At 37.7% G+C, this 17734-nt stretch overlaps 1 protein-coding gene across 1 annotated transcript; it reads right to left on the reverse strand.

Annotated features, from left to right (window-relative positions):
• Positions 1–331: 331 nt before the first annotated feature.
• LOC120070760 (peroxisome biogenesis protein 3-2-like) lies at positions 332–11596 on the reverse strand. Its single transcript, XM_039022638.1, has 8 exons — positions 11339–11596; positions 11143–11204; positions 9957–10118; positions 9664–9863; positions 9440–9570; positions 2481–2608; positions 1396–1608; positions 332–802 (listed from the first exon to the last, which is right to left on the reverse strand). Exons 2-8 carry the CDS (start codon positions 11154–11156, stop codon positions 544–546), a joined length of 1107 nt encoding a protein of 368 aa, XP_038878566.1. The 5' UTR covers positions 11157–11204; positions 11339–11596; the 3' UTR covers positions 332–543.
• Positions 11597–17734: the final 6138 nt, after the last annotated feature.

The raw sequence follows: 17734 nt of genomic DNA on the forward strand, positions 1-17734 counted from the left end.
TCCTAAATTAAATTTTTTTAAAAAAAAAATAAAAAGTGTAACTCATGGATTTGAAAGTATTTAATATTCAAACACATGGAAAATAGTGTAGGAAGTTAGACTTCCTAAATCCTTATCACAAACAAGGATGTCCAACCCCTAAAACAAACATCCCTAAATAGTTCATAGATAGACGGTTTCTCTCCACACAATAAAAATACATTTTTTTCATCTAATTCTTTTGGATGGATATTGTTTATAATAAGTAAACTACAAAGATCTGTTATAAATAAATAAATAAATTAGTAAAAAAGACGGGCCAACAAATATAATTTCATATCAACATAACATAGAACCAAGAAACGTGAAATGGAAAGAATTTTCGAATTATTATCAAATAAATTGTCACTATCTTACCCCAAGTGCTCCTTTCAAATTGTGAAACTTCAAGGATCCAAGCCAAACCAGAAACTTTTTTACAAGGATGAGTAACCCCACAACAAAAACAAGAACCTAATGAAATGGCAAGAATGTGCAAGCAAGCCAATGCCATGATGTCTCTTTCTAAGAGGCAGGCATATTTGCATAAAGGAGAGTAAAGAAGATTTCCACTTCTGGTATACCTCTTATCATTTGGATGAATCTACTTTTTATTGGATCTTCAAGGAGCAATAGCCCCATCTGGGCAACTCTAGGCACAAGTCTGGCCAGTGGTATTCCTGATGTTCTGCTGCTGCCTCCAGCAAGTGAAGCCTCCATTTCTTCCATCAACCCATCAACTCCTACTTCTAATGATTTCTCGACGATGTTCCCAAACTCAGCACTGAACCCATAAAATGAGCATTGTTATAAAATGGACATATAAAGAAAGTAAAAGAGCAAACAATAAAAATAGACACAAAAAAAAGAGAGCAGTTTTATTAACAGAGAGGAGTATCAGATAATACATATTACAAAAGCACCAATAGGCTAGATGATTTATATATAACACCTCTCTAAATCGTAGGCCCAAAATCGTAGATAACACATAATGTGACCCATGCTTGATCATTTGGAATACCAGATAACAAATTTGAAGTATTCAAACAAGAATAAAGATGTTTTATCTTTAACAAAAAGAAATGTGATTTAAAGTTTACATTTGCCTAAATGGATACTTGGGTGATAATATTCCATTCAACAAGAAATATTTTCACAAGAGGAATGTAGAAACGACCATGCATTATCAAGGAAGCATGATTTCAGCTGAAATGCATTCTTAAGCAATCATTTAAGACTGCAAAAAATAGGGATTCAAAGCAATTCTGACTCTCAAGTCTCAAGTGCACAACAAACTTGATCTCTATTCAATACTCCATGTGCATGTCAAATAATTCTATCTTCAGTATAGTGGCTGTTGATTTATAATCCCCATACCTTAGCAGCACTGCTCTAGTTTCCATCATAAGTTGGTCAAACTTATTGAAATTTGGGGCAGCTGCATCATTATCGGTGGTTACAGACTGATTGTCGCCGGGCATCAAGTAGTCCAACCAATGATGGGGACTTCCCGTGCTCATGAAGATTTTAATTATTTGTATAGTAGTTTCGCGAAATATAGTTGTATTAAAGACATCTCGCAATTGTTTTCTGCAACCAAGAAAATCGACAAAGAATATTAATCACATCTGAGAGTGTTGAAATAGCCAGATATACAAGACATAGAGACAAGATCTCTGTAAGACATTGTCAAGCAAGGCTTTGGGAGAACTATACTTCCAGTTAACTTAACCGCAGAGCTTGGAATGAAAAATGCTTTTTTCCCTTAAACTACCCTGATATGTCGCTAACAGTTTCTTGTTTATTCTCAAGGCAACTTCACCAGAAGCCTGCTATACAAATGTCTTCTACAGTTCAATTCCCCAAGAAGTACCTTAAGCACCATGTGATTCATTCGTCACAGATTCACATGAAAGAATGGAAGTATGTTAAGCTGATTATGCAATGAAGTTATAGAATCCATCATATTTGGTCTTAGAATGTAGTTTTATGAAGAAATAAAATCAGTTCCCAGTAGTCAAAGGACTTTGCAACTGTGTGATTCAAATGCAAGGCAAATACTTAAAAAAGATAGTATTTCTTTAGTTCAAATGGGTGGGGATTTGGACCTTTGGTCGATAATATTCGTCTTAACCAATTGAGCAATGTTCGAGTTCTTTAATAGGAAGATAATGAAGAAACATGATATTTTATATCATTCATTTGTTTATAAAATCGCACTAAAAATATAACCAAAAAACCATTAAAAAAAACTTGATTATTTATATGTATGTGTGTGTGTGTTTACATACATACATATATTATATCAAGTCACGTGACCACAAACAGTTGTAATTTCTTTGATAGTGTCCATGTGTACTAAAAAATATCCACGTCAGACTTTAAAAATGTGTTTGATATGATGTCCACAAAAATTTCAAGCAAAAAATATATTTCTCTTTATACTCGAACAAAGCCTTTACCTCTTGAGAACTTCTCCTACTGCTACCTGCAATTTAGGAATCAAAGCATTCAGACCATAATTACAGAGAAAATCAGAGATGGACAGAAATTTCTGTTGATCATCCCTATCGATAAGATCAGCCTCCTCCTGTGGAATCACGAACAAAGACCAATTTTAGAGAAAAGAGAACAAGTCAAAAAAGAAATAAACAGTGACACACGCTGCCTGACATCAACTAAATTTAATATCTCATGTCATTAATAGAAGCCTTCGGCGGGCCAAAGCATTGACATTTAAGTTTGCCACTGATTTATTGGGGGTAACATGGTCGATCCACTTGATGAATGAAGAAAATGGAATGTAGAAAAAAGACCAATGCACCAAAAAATCTAAAACAATGACCCTGGATGTGTAGACGTTTTATTTTAGTTGGAGCTAAACAGTAGACATTCCGAGCTACAGTGAAGGATGATAAGGATCGAATAATGGAGCTCCTTAACTGGCATTAGGGATCAAACACTCGTAAACTTGTTTATCTTGTTGTTACTGAATATTCATAAAGACAATGATATTGGTTGAATTTTTTCCTATCTCTTTGATAACCATGGGTCTCCCAACAAATTTAAATACACCTCAGCAAATATAACTGACTGTTGCATGAGTATGACCCTACCATTCAGAAACCGGAGGATAGTTAATATTTTAAGTGGTCACCATGGATGAACACCAGTGACATTTGTGTTCATCGCTGACTCCTTTGACAAGTGACAACCAAGTCAATCCATAGTAGTGAAGTAGTTCTTCAAGCCCATTCCCAAGGACCATGGCTCATTACGCTCATATGGGAAATGAAGCATGTCTTAGGACTTTTCCCTTTATCTCGAAAAGGAGAATTCTTTGACCACACTACGTACCAAGCACATCCCAAAGACTCCAAAATGTGTTTCTAAAAAGACCGAGCAAACTGAAATCTCTACAAAATATGGAAGAGTCATTTGCTAGACCATGATGCGTCCTTCAAATTCCATTTAATGTCTTACATGTATTCATAAAAGTTCAGAATATAGAAGACTGCTGACAAGTTTTCACACTTAACCGAAGGCCCTCTGCTAGCTTTCTTTGAAACAAAAATAACTTATAACACTAGCTCTTCAAACTGCATGAAGAATAACAAAAACTGTTAAAAATAAAAGAGTAGGGAAGAGAATAACAATACAGTTACGTGGAAACTCTAGTTTAGGAAGAAAAACCACAATAGACACTGATTTTTTATTATTAATTCTAATACACAAAATACAAGAGAATAGGCCAAATAAATAGACTAGTGGGAAGCCCTAGGGTACACACAATTACTAAAATACCCCTAGGGTTACAAACTGTTTTTTCGACACTCCCCTTCAAGTTGGGGCGAAAATATCAATAAGACCCAACTTACTGACACAATAATCAAAGCTTTGTCTCAGTAACCCTTTTGTGAGCACATTTGCAATTAGCTGATTTGAGGGAACATAAGGAATGCATATACTTCCGTTGTCAAGTCTTTCCTTGATGAAGTGTCGGTCGATCTCAACGTGTTTTGTTCTGTCATGCTGAAAAGGATTATTGGCAATACTTATTGCTACCTTATTGTCACAAAATAGTTTCATTGGGAGCTCATTGTCTTGATGAAGATCTAACCACACTTTCATCAACCAGATTTCTTCACATATCCCTAAACTCATATACTCAGCTTCTGCACTACTTCTGGCCACAACTCCTTGTTTCTTGCTCCTCCAAGTCACAAGATTACCCCAAACAAATGTGCAATACCCTGATGTTGATTTTCTATCAACAACAGATCCTACCCAATCAGAATCAGTATAGGCTTCAATGCAATGTTTATCAGACTTTTTGAACATTAACCCCTTACCTGGTGTACCTTTCAGATATCGTAGGATGCGTTCAACTGCTATCATGTGTTCTTCACAAGGAGCCAACATAAACTGACTGATGACACTCACTGCATATGAAATATCAGGTCTCGTATGAGATAAGTATATCAATTTCCCAACTAACCGTTGATACCTTTCTTTATTGACCGGAACACTGTTACTAGTATTGCTGAGCTTTGAATTATATTCAACTGCATTCCTGTTTCTGTTAGAAGATCAATCGTGTATTTCCGTTGGGACACTGAGATTCCGTCCCTAGATCGAGCTACTTCCATTCCGAGAAAGTATCTTAACTTCCCAAGGTCTTTAAGTTCAAACTTTTTGGCCATCTTTGCTTTGAGTTTCATAATTTCATCATCATCATCACCGGAGAGCACAATATCGTCAACGTATACAATGAGAACTGCTAACTTCCCTGAAGTTGACTTCTTTGTAAAAAGTGTATGATCTAAGTGCCCTTGGGTGTACCCTTGTCCTTTGACAAAGGTAGCAAATCTGTCAAACCAGGCTCTTGGAGACTGTTTCAACCCATATAGAGACTTTCTCAGCCAACAGACTCGCTGTTTGAACTGATCTTCAAATCTGGGAGGAGGATTCATGTAGACTTCCTCCTCAAGTTCTCCATTGAGAAAGACATTCTTTACATCCAATTGATGTAGAGGCCAATCTTTGTTAACTACAACTGATAGCAATACTCAGATAGTATTGAGTTTAGCTACGGAAGAGAATGTCTCAGAGTAATCTATCCTAAAGGTTTGAGTAAATCCTTTGGCAACTAACCTGGCCTTGTACCGATCAACAGTCCCATCTGACTTGTACTTTATAGTGAAAACCCATTTGCACCCAACTGTCTCATGCCCTTTAGGTAGGATCACCTGGTCCCACGTTCCATTTTTCTCTAGAGCTCTCATCTCCTCCATAATAGTAGCCTTCCAAACTTCAGTTCCCATTGCTTCCTGTATGTTACTTGGTATCACCCCTGCATCTAAACTAGTGGTAAAGGCCCTAAATTCAGATGACAGGTTACTGTATGTCATGTAACTATGCATAGGGTACCTTATACATGACCGAATACCTTTCCTCAAAGCTATTGGAAGATCAAGAGAAGCATCATATTCCTTCAAACTGTCAGAATTTCCACTGTGATCACTAGTCTCCTCTTCCTGTTTCTCATCTTCAGAAATCACACTTTTTTCACCATTATCTTTAGTATCACTCACATTTTCTAGAGCTGTGTCTGAATTGTCATTCACTGTCGTCTTCCCATCTACTATAGTGGTGCTGTCAGCACCTTTTCCTCCTTTTTCCTCTCTGCACTCATTAGTACAAGTATCAATCTCATTAATTTCAGGAATACGTACCTGATGTCGGGTTTGACTCATGGACCGGAGCCGGAGATGCAACAGGTGACGCTGCTTCCTTCCTGAGATTCTTCCTATAGTATGTTATCCATGGGACTTGATTGGTAGGAAGGATAGGACCATCATGTTCGGGAATAGGGGCAGACTCCAAGGGAACTATATATGTGGACCATGTAGTCTCTTCACTAGAGGTCTCCCCCTGAAGATGGCTAACAAGAAAGAAGGGCTAATCCTCAAGGAAGGTGATATCCATGGAAACAAAATATTTGTGAGAGGATAGGTGGTAACATTTATACTCACGTTGATGGAGTGGATACCCAACAAAGACGCATTTTTTAGCACGGGGGTAAATTTCATGCGGTTTGGACCATGGGAGTGAACAAAGGCAACACAGCCAAAAACTCGAAGTGGGACATCGGAGACTAAACGAGTCATAGGGTAGGTCTCTTTTAAACAGTCTAAGAGGTTTTGAAAATTGAGGACTCGGGAAGGCATTCAGTTGATTAGGTGAGCAACAGTAAGGATGGCATCACCCCATAGGTAAGACGGGAGTGATGTGGATAGCATTAAGGACCCAGCAACTTCCATCAAATGACGATTTTTCCTCTCGGCTACCCTATTTCGTTGGGGAGTGTAGGCATGCGAACTCTGGTGGATAATCCCTTTGGATGCAAGAAACTCTTAGAAGGAAGCGTTAAAGAATTCCCGCCCATTGTCACTTCTCAAAATACCAATCCTGGCATTAAACTGGGTTTCCACAGTGGCATAAAATTGTTGGAATACAGATAACACCTCGGACTTATCAGTGAGAAGAAAGGCCCAAGTAAGCCGAGTGTGGTCGTCTATAAAAGTGACAAACTAGCGTTTCCCTGTGGAGGTTGTGGTTGGTGAGGGATCCCAAACATCACTGTGGACTAAAGTGAAGAGTTTGGATGATTTATAGGGCTGGGAATGGAAGGAGACACGATCCTATTTGACACGAATACACACCTCACACTTTAAAGAAGACACATTAATATTGTGAAATAAATGCGGAAATAAGTATTTCATGTACTGAAAGTTCGGATGCCCTAAGCGGTAATGCCATAACAGAAAATCATTCTCAGAGGTAGAAAAATTTAAGGAGACAAGGCTAGTCCTATAATCATTCCTAGAGGAAGCATCATCAGATAGGAAGTGGAGTCCCCCATCGTGTCGGGCAATGCCAATCGTCGTCCCCGAGCTTAGATCCTAAAATAAAACAAAGTCGGGTGAAAAAACTGCCTGACAATTCAGATCTCTTGTAATCTTACTGATGGAAAACAAATTATATGAAATTTTAGGAACATGCAAAACGTACCGCAAAACCAAACCCTCAAATGGAGATAAATCCCCTTTTCCTGCAACAGGTGCGAACGATCCATCTGCAATCCTAATTCGTTCGTTACCAGCACTTGGATAATATGAGAGAAACTGATTAGAGGTACCAATAAGATGATCCGTTGCCCCTGAGTCAACAATCTAAGGTTTTTTACCGTTCACACTAACAAGACCAAAAGACTGTATATTGCCTGATTGGGCGATAGTACTAATTCCAACTATACTCAGGCTGGTCGTACTGTCAACTGAGGAAAAACCATGCAGGATATTTGTAGTGGGTAAAATAGGGAAAGAATTTACCGGGTTTTCATCTGGGCATTGTGTCGAGCCACCATGATTGGGCGCAACTGAAAAAGAAGCTCCTACGAACAGCTGGACAGAGGCAGAAGCAGCCGTGAAAGCTAGACTCAATCCACCGGCTAGGTAACTCACAAACGGAGGCTACTCTGCTGCTCGGCTCGACGCACGAAAAATAGCTTGAACGATCGACCGGCGCATGGAATCGGCTCGGTGCCTCAGACAGAAGCGGCTCAACGCACGGAATCGGCTGGGTAGGAGCTTGAACAATCAGCACGAGCGGCGCGACCAGCACGGACGAAGGGCTCAACAGCAACCCACCGGCGTGGCTCGGCCCGATTGAGTGTCTCTGATCAACGAAGGTTGTTTTGGTCTGGAACAACGTGGACGGTGCGATCGAGCATTTCTGATCGTCGAAGGCAGCTTCAATCTGGAACAACACGGGCGACCCTCCCTCGCACAGCAACTGGAACATCTCGACAGGGTTAAATCTCTCCTCTACCGACGGCGGCTGGACGTGGGTGGCGGCTGAGATCAGCTGTGGTAGGGCGACTTGGAGATTCTCCTTCACAGCCGCTTGAATGGCTACCTTCATGTCAACGCTCGAAGCTCCATCGATGACGGCTAGGGTTTCGTCGCCTAGCTCTGATACCATGTTAAAAATAAAAGAGTAGGGAAGAGAATAACAATACAGTTACGTGGAAACCCTAGTACAGGGAGAAAAACCACGATAGACACTGATTTTTTATTATTAATTCTAATACACTAAGTACAAGAGAATAGGCCAAATAAATAGACTAGTGGGATGCCCTAGGGTACACACAATTACTAAAATACCCATAGAGTTACAAGCTGTTTTTTCGACAAAAACAAAAGTAACAAACAATTCGTATCTCCTTTCATTACCGCCACGATGTGGTAGTGTTTCTTTCTCTCCTACATGAGAGATACCAAATTTCCACAAACCCATCCTAATTGTTCTTTCTTCATAGCACATATTCAATATCACTTTCTCAAAAAGCTTGCATATTCTCTAGTTATGCCACGGTGGTGACGCCTGATATACTGATCTCATTTTCAAGCTTTATGAAATAAAAAGGTCAAAAGTTAACAGATCTTAGTAAGCAGGGATGCTTCTAATTCATATACAAGGTCTTGGGCAAGAGTTCTAAAAAATGTATCAGCTTTAAACTTTATTGACGATCTCTCGTCTCTCCCGCCAAAATCTAAGACTTCCAAATGAGTTTAACCCACTCTTTTCTTTTTTTTTTACCCCTCTTTGAGAAATGACTTTAACTCTCAATCGGCACTCAAAACTGTTTGGATATACTTGAGAGAGTGGGGCCTATGCATAATGTGAATATACCAGATTCAATCAGATTTTTCGGTTCATGCATTAAATAAAGACAAACTTCTGGTTTGCTCTATTCTATAAACCCAGAATATGGAATCGATGCTAGAAATGAGATTGCATTAATCAATTACTGGAAGTTCTAGTCAGAAATCTAAAGCATTGGGTATTTTCAGTTGGTAAATGATTCTTACCTCATAAATAATATAAAAAGACATTTGGTCAATAATAAAACTGCACAAATCATAAAGAGACCCAAATTTCTAATAGATACTCAGCAGAAATCATTGTCAAGTACTTCAATGTAACAAAATGAAAAGAAAAAGTACCATCATCGACAACAAATATTTCATAATAATATGAAGCCGAGTAGATAATAAAACGATTAATGTAGGCCTCATTTAATAATTAATTAAGCTTTTTGTTTCATTACTTCTTTCTAAAAATGTTTTGAAAATCTACGCTAGATTAGAAAACTAATAAATATATTTTAAAATTTTTTAAAAAATAAATAGCCAAGAATTCAAATGTTTCTTCAACAAATGTGAAACCATAATCAATAAATTACAAGGAAAAATCACAAATTTCAAAAACAAAAAGCTAGATCGTAATGATTCCAATAGTGACAGTGCGAAAACAGTTCACAAAAGTACGAAATGGCAAAAGTAGCAGGCCTTACAAGCAAATGGGAGCTACCAAGACCACGGGCAGTATCAATGTACATATGTCTTCCTAAGATGTTGACTTGAACTCTAATGTATAAGCTTAACAGAGTTATTGCCCAGAGTGATATCACCATTTTTGTGAAGCCTGGAAAAACACATACCAACCGTGGTGATCTCAGTCTATTTCATTCAGTTAAAAACCAGAAAATATAAACACCAAAGTGATATCGCTTCATACTTAGTATTTTGAGGTTTTCCCATAAATCAAGTTTCTCTGCTAATGTCAAAGTGTTTGGCTGACCCTTCCCCATCATTAATCTCTCTGTCAGGTGTGAAAGATCCAAATCTTCCTCTATCCGACTGTGTAAATGTTGTATAGCATGGGGCAGAGTCGTCGTATCAGCTATTCTTTGAATGTTTTCAAAATGAGCTTGTATTCTGCAAGCACAAATCCATCGAACACAAAAGTTAAAGAACTCAGAAAACAGAGACTGATAAAAAGAAGAGAAGAAAAAGTAAGCATCTCTTAACTGAGCTTTAATGAGCTCATCTGCTTCACGTTCATTAGCCAGTTCTCTCTGGATATCATGAAGCCTTCGACTGTAATAATCATATTGTCGATAAAGAAAATATCCGCTTCCTAAAACTCCCACTGTAATTAAAATCTTCCTCTTATGCCTTTTCCAAAAATCCCTGCTCGCACATTGTTAGATAGAATAAGACATCATGAAATGGGAGAAACCAAACAATTTTCACAGCTCCATATCAACCACAAACATACAAAATCTACATTCAAAGTCAATTTGCACTCCCAAACCATATTTTGAGATCGATAGGTTGAAGTTAAACGATAGTTTTAAATATTATGTGATGCTAGGTTGGCCCAATATTAAAGTGGACAAGGTGCAAAAGGGTACTTTAGAGGCCATGTGTTCAAACCACAATTCCAACTAACTAAGATATCAAATGTTTTATGAGATTCTTTACACTAGTCAAATTGTTCATATTGTTAGTCAGAGTCTACCTAAGTTGGCCAAGACATCCCTGTCTATACAACCTTTTGATAGTGATCTTGGTTTTGGTTTCCTTTCCCCCTTTATGCTTGTTAACTAACTATTTCTACTGTTTAGTAATCTACTCGTAAAACTCAATGATCTTTTCTCTTTTCTTTCCTTTTCTTTTTCTGCTGTAAACAGCCAAGAATGTTTCCTCTGGATGTTTCACAACGGTAGGTAGGCCCAAGCTTATCCCCTCTCCCCGAGAGGTTCTTGCTCATTCAGTTATTTCAATTCACATACATGACACAACTATTAAGTCTTATCCTTGATAAAGTAGTAACGGTAAAAGTACCATAGTTTTGTTCCTTCCCGGGAGAACATCAAATAAAAAAATGGAAGTTACACTCGTTCTGAATCAATTTTGTCATCAAAGAACGTGAAACCATTCGTTCTATATTGATCAATTAGAAACCAACCATCCTACCCTAATCTAATTGTCTCGAATCAGGGAATAGCAGCATTTCTACCAAAGAAAATAACGAAGGAACCAAAGTTTAGATCAGCTAAAAAGAAAAAAAAAACAGCCGCAGATTTATAAATTCAGCTTCCAGGCAGTAGGATCGAGGGAAAAAGAAGACTACCCAGAAGAAAGCCACTTCAATCAATGGCAATACAGAGGGAGTCATATGAAATAATGCTGCAGAAACATGAGAACCGACCTTATCGGAAACATTTTGATGTCACGAATTAAACCGAATATCCATCACCATGCCTTCTTCGACTGCAAATCCATTTCGAAGAAACCCAAGTTTGAGATGAGAAGAAAAACGTTCTAAAAAGTCAGTAAACAGAAAACATGACACGGATAACAAATAAGCTAATAAAAAAAAACAATAGTATCAGTGTATCACTGACCCAGAAAGGAAAATAGATGGAGAAACGCGTAACTCCACGATAAGGCTTGAAAAATCGAAACAATCCCAAGCGTTATAAAGCGAAGAGGTGAAATGGGAAGCAACTCGACAAGTAGAGTAGTAAGCAAGTCTTTCCCTTTGAAACAACACAGATTCTTAGTCTCCTTGGGGTTGCGAAATTTTGAGGGTTTGGAGGTTGAAGATGGCAAGTAAGCTACAAGCTAAGAAAAGAGAGTGGCCAATTTGATTGATAGATTAAATATGTTAATAAATTTTGGTTTTTAATTGTTTACCTCTTCGAGTTCGACTTTTCGTAGACTTCTCCTCTTTCTTTTTCGTTGGTAGTGGAATGTCTCAACCACGGAAGCTAACATTTAAATCCAATCGGGTTTTAGATTGATTTTGAATTCATTAAAATTGATGGTTTAAAATCACTCGGAGATACATTTTTATTTATTAAATTTCCCAATATAGTATTTTATAAAAGGTCATTCCGTTTAAACATTTTTTATAATAATTACTTAAAATAAAAATATACTTATGTGTTTGGCAACTCTCTTTAAAAAAAAATGTTTTATATCCAAGTTTTCTTTGGTCTTGTTATATAGTAAAGTGTTTCTATTAATGTCAAATTGCTATAAATGACGACTATAAAATGCTACGAACTAATAATTTAAAATAATGATTGTCAGAGTTGGTCATTTAGGGATGATCACTATTGGAGTTGGTGGTGATGATCATCGAAGTTGGTCACTGTAGGTGGTGGAGGTCGGAGGTGGTAGCCAGTAGTGGTCACGGGAGTTAGCCGACGGTGGTTACGGCCGAAGGTGGCGTGCAGTGGTGGTGGGTAGAGGTGACCGCCAATGGAGGTCGTCGGGGATGGTTGCCAGAAATTTCACCATAGTAGATTACTAGTGGTAGTCGCAAAAATATAGAGGAAGTGAGATAGATGACTAATTAGGGCATTTTGGTAATTTTAATAAATTATAAAAATTAGGGAGAGATTAACCATTAAACACTCAAAAATTACTTTTCCAAAAGTTAATTTAAAGTGTTTCTATAAAACTAACTTGTTTCATAGACTCATTTTCTTCAAATGTTATTTTGTGAATGATTGTCAAACACTCTTTTTTTTTTCTTCAAAAAACTTATTTTGAAAATTAAGCACTTGAAAACTTAAGCCAAACACATCCTCGATCTTACGGTTGGCAACGGGGCCGGGCCGGGCCGGGGGAGGGTCCCCTGTCCCCGACCCCATGAGGGAAATTACCCCCCCATCCCCGCCCCCGTCCTCGCGGGCCCCATTCCCCATTTTCTCGTGGGGATCCCCTACTAATCCTCGCGGGGAATCCCTATTACATCCCTGCGGGGATTCCCCATTTTTTTCTTTTAATTTTTTTAAGTTTGGGCTTGACTTTTTGGCTTAAAATTATATTTATATATTCAATATTGGACTCACAACACTATAAGTCTATAGTATACATTATAAACATGCATATAAATAATTATTTTATATATTATAAATATATATTTATAAAATATTAAAAATATAACTATATAAAATCGGGGTCAGGGTCAGGGTCGGGTCGGGGTGGGGATACCATCCCCGGACGGGGCTCGAAAAAATTTTCCAGTTTGACCCATCCCTGATCAAACCGGGGATTCTTGGCTCCGATCAGGGTGCAGACCCGATCCGCGAGGAATTTTTGCTAACCCTACTAGATCTTTTTGTGACCGAGACTAAGCTTAATTGACTTGAAGAATAGATTATCAACTTTGAAAACATAGGTTCACTTTTTCTACACTAAAAATAAATTGATGTGTGGATTCATTTTTAAGTGCTTAAAATTTGAAAACACTATGTTTTTTTTTTACGTAAAAGTACTACTTAAAAAAGTAACTCAAGATCTCCGTAATATAATATATATATAATATATATATATATATATATATATATATATATATATAATTATATATAATATTAGATACACTATTAAGGATGGACAAGTAGGCTGCCAAATCAGAGGAGTAAATACAGTCAGCTTGCCCCATGTCATTAGCTCTTCAAAATAATCAAACAACAGAATTTGTTAAGAAAGAATCTTGATGGTTAGACGTTACCCATTTAAAGTCGGCCATTTGTACATATTCAATTATTATTTTTATTCTTTCCTAAATTAGGGATTTTCTTGTATAGATTGCATCATTCTTTATCAATAATACATAGAAGATTTCAGTGAGCAATTTCCTTTTTATTTTCTGTTTGTTTCTTATTTTGGTATTAGAGCGAATATGGCCAAGACCAATCCTACCGGAAGCTCAACCGTTAATTTTGGCGGTAACAACTTTGGCAACCCACCCCTGAACCAACTACTCAACCAAATCACGTCTATAAAGCTGGATCGAAGCAATTTCTTGCTATGGAAAAACCTAACTCTTCTGATACTTCGCAGCTACAGACTTAAAGGTCATTTAACAGGACAGAAAGTTTGTCCTCCTATGTATCTATAGACTACTGTCGAGAAGAGTTCCACCATCGAAGTAGCAGCATCCATAGGAACTATCGCATCAGATGGTAGTTCCAGCAGTACCGGATCTTTCTCCTCGAGTGTTCAAGAGGTCAATCCTCAATACGAAGTATGGATGACAGTAGACCAACTTCTCATTGGATGGTTGTATAACTCTATGACGCCCGAAGTGGCAGTCCAGGTTATGGGGTGTGCGTGTCGTGAGATCTATGGACCAGCATTCATCAGTTGTTTGAAGTTCAATCCAAAGCTAAAGAGGACTATCTTCGGCAAATCTTCCAATCGACAAGGAAAGGTAATCTAGAAATGGAGGAATATTTACGTATTATGAAAACTAATGTCGATAACCTCAAACAAGCTGGAAGTCCAGTTTCCACTCGAGCTCTAGTGTCATCGGTTTTGTTAGGACTTGATGAAGATTATAATACCATCGTAGCCACGATTCAAAGCAAGATGGATATATCTTGGCTTGATATGAAATCCAAACTTCTCCTATTTGAAAAACATCTTGATCATCAAGCAAATCAGAAGGTCACAGTAGGCTTTAATCAAAATACCTCTGTAAACATGGCAAATAACAGAAGCACAAATGGGAGTAACAATCAGAAGTCCTCCAACAACAATCAGTCCTCAAGCAAAAATCAAAGAGGTAACGAGAACTACAGAGGATATGGTCGAGGTAGAGCAAATAAACCAATGTGCCAAGTATGTGGAAAAATAGGGCACACTACCTACTTTTTGTTACAACAGATACAACAAATGCCAATTTTTCTCCAAAATAAGGGAGGTGGTTTTAATACGCAACAACACAAAGAAGTCCCACAAAATAAATCTGTCTTGGCTACTTCTCAAGGTGGTAATCAGTTTCTTACCGGTCCTGAGGTAGTTGTTGATCCAAACTGGTATGGCGACAGTGGGGCTTCGAGTCATGTGACTGCCGACTACAACAATCTTGCCAATCCCAACAAGTATGAAGGTAAGCATTCTGTCACAGTGGCAAATGAAAATAATATGAAAATATCTCATGTTGGTAGTGCATATTTGAGTGATAGTGAAAATATGTAGGAACTTAAAAATATTTTGTATGTTTCTAATATTGCAAAAAACTTAATCAGTGCATCTAAACTCACTAAAGAAAACAATGTCCTCATTGAGTTTTATAATGATTACTACCTTATTAAGGAAAAGGACACGGGGGAAACTATGTTGAAGGGTGCACTTAAAGATGGACTCTGTCAATTGGAGAATGTTGTGATCAAGGTAGATAATAAGGAAAATTTTACTGCCAATAAACAGATAGTAGACATAAATAACAATCTGTCTGCCCTTGCATTTTCTAATTCTGCTGTGTCTGTTAATAGTAGAGTATCTAGGACGGTTTGGCATAGATATCTTGGTCATCCATCATAAAAAATATTAGAGTCAGTCATCAAAAGTTGTAATTTACCTGTCAAAGCTAACGAAGAATTGATGTTTTGTGAATCTTGTCGTTTTGGCAAAGCCCACTCTCAACCATTCTTTATCTCAAAATCAAGAGCTACTGAATAATTTAGTCTTGTGCATATTGACTTGTGGGGTCCTACTCCCATCTTATTCGTGGAAGGGTACAAATATTATGTTACGTTTACTGATGATTATAGTGGATACACTTATATTTACCCACTACGACTGAAGAGTGATACACTCACAACATTTCATCATTTTGTTGCCATGGTAAGAACTCAATCCGATGGGGTGATCAAGGCTCTTCAATTCGATAATGGAGGTGAATATGTTAAAGTTCATCAATATTGTCATCAACAAGGCATCTCTTCATGGTATTCATGTCCATATACCTCGTCTCAAAATGGAAGGGTTGAACGCAAACATAGACATATGGTTGACACTAGGTCGATGTTGTTAGCACAAGCCGTTTTACCATTGTCCCATTGGTGGAGTGCCTTTACATATGCAGTCTACCTCATCAATAGTTTTCCAATCCCAGTTCTTCAAGGTAAGTCCTCTATTGAAATATTATTTAAGAAACAGTTGATTATGGCAACCTACATATATTTGGTTGTGCATATTTTCCTTGTTTATAACCATATAACTCTCATAAATTTAGCTTTCATACTGAGAAGCGTGTCTATATTGAGCCAAGTATGAATCATAAAGTTTATAAATGCTTGAGGAAGTCAGGAAAAGTGCTCATATCTAGACATGTTATGTTTAAAGAAAATGATTTTCCATTTAAGACGGGTTTTGAAGAGAAACAGACAACATCTACTCCATCAGCAACTCCAGTTACTTGGCTTCCTCTGCCCATAGAAATAACACCCATCACCAATTCTCTTCCAAGCTCCCTTTCCCCATGTTGTCCTCCTACACCAAATGCCAATCCACATTCCTCATTGCCCATAGACACTAAAAATTCCTCACTTACTCCTCCCCCAACATCACCCATATTGCCACAAAACAGTCCTACAGACTCACAACAATTCACAACCCTTGGTTTCAGCTGCTAGCCCTTTACCTAAGTCCCCTACTCTATCCCCTGACCAACAACCTCCTATTTTGCATTTTGTGGAACTCTCTTCTCCTTGACCACCTATCAAATTACCTACACCTATGATCACGAAAGGGAAAGCAGGCATCTTTAAGCTAAAGGTCTTGACAACTCAAGTATCGAGGGACTAGTCTCTTACGGAATGAACAAGGGTATAAGATGCAATCAATACCTCTTAATGGAAAGAGGCTATGGATGTTGAATTTTCAAATTTGATGCAAAGCAATACTTGGACTCTTATACTTCTGGATTCATCTATGAACATTGTTGGCAACAAGTGGGTATTTCGAGTAAAAAGGAATCCCAACGACACTATCCAGTGTTACAAAGCTATATTGGTGGCTAAAGGCTTTCATCAAAATCCTAGTGTGTACTTTTTCGAGACTTTTAGTCCAATAGTCAAAGCATCAACTGTTCGGGTTGTCATTTCTCTTGTTGTATGAAAAGGATGGATGCTACGACAACTTGACTTCAACAATGCTTTTTTAAACGGAGCCTTAGAGGAGAGTGTCTATATGAACCAACCACAGGGGTATGTGGACTCTAACTACCCAATCCATGTTTGTAAACTAAATAAAGCAAATTACGGTTTGAAATAGGCTCCTCGAGCATGGAATAACACGTTAAAGGAAGTCCTTGTCTCTTGGAGTTTTCACAATGCTAAGTCTAATCCCTCACTGTTTATATTTCGTAATGGTTCGATCTTACTTCTGCTATTAGCATATGTTGATGATGTCATTGTGACACAATGCTGTATTTATTGAACGAGTGATAAAAGTTCTTGACAGTGGGTTTGCTCTCAAAGATTTGGGAATCTTAAATTACTTCTTGGATGTGCAGATTCATTATTTAGAGAATGGCATAATTTTAAATCAAGAGAAATATGTGGATGACTTACTCAACAAACTTGGCTTTTATAACTTGAAACCTACCGTCCCCTAATAAATAGTTATCCATATTAGATGGGAAGCCTCTTGAAGATCCGTTTCTATATTGTAGCACGATTGGCGTCTTACAATACTTGACACCACACGACTCGACATCACATATATGGTAAATTAGCTCAGTCAGTTCTTGAAGCAACCCATAGATGTTCACTGGCAGGCTGTTAAACGTGTACTCTGGTACATCAACGAAACAAAAAAAAATTGGCTTGTTTTTTCAACCTGGCTCGGATCTATCAATTACAACATTTTCTGATGTTGACTAGGCAACAAGTGTGGATGACCAAAAACCTATAGTAGGCTATTATGTCTTTGTTGGTGTAAATCTAGTATCGTGGTCATATAAGAAACAATTGGTTGTAGCTCAATCAAGCACTAAG

Source organism: Benincasa hispida, chromosome 2 (genome assembly GCF_009727055.1).
Source record: "Benincasa hispida cultivar B227 chromosome 2, ASM972705v1, whole genome shotgun sequence".
In the NCBI taxonomy this organism is placed as follows: domain Eukaryota; kingdom Viridiplantae; phylum Streptophyta; class Magnoliopsida; order Cucurbitales; family Cucurbitaceae; genus Benincasa; species Benincasa hispida.

Bases quoted from the DNA above. Each gene is read 5' to 3' on its own strand.
- LOC120070760 (XM_039022638.1), bottom strand. The intron at 2,609-9,439 runs GTAAGGCCTGCT...GTGATTCCACAG, and splicing joins TTGGTAGCTCCCATTTGCTT to GAGGAGGCTGATCTTATCGA. The intron at 803-1,395 runs GTATGGGGATTA...TTATGGGTTCAG, and splicing joins ACTAGAGCAGTGCTGCTAAG to TGCTGAGTTTGGGAACATCG.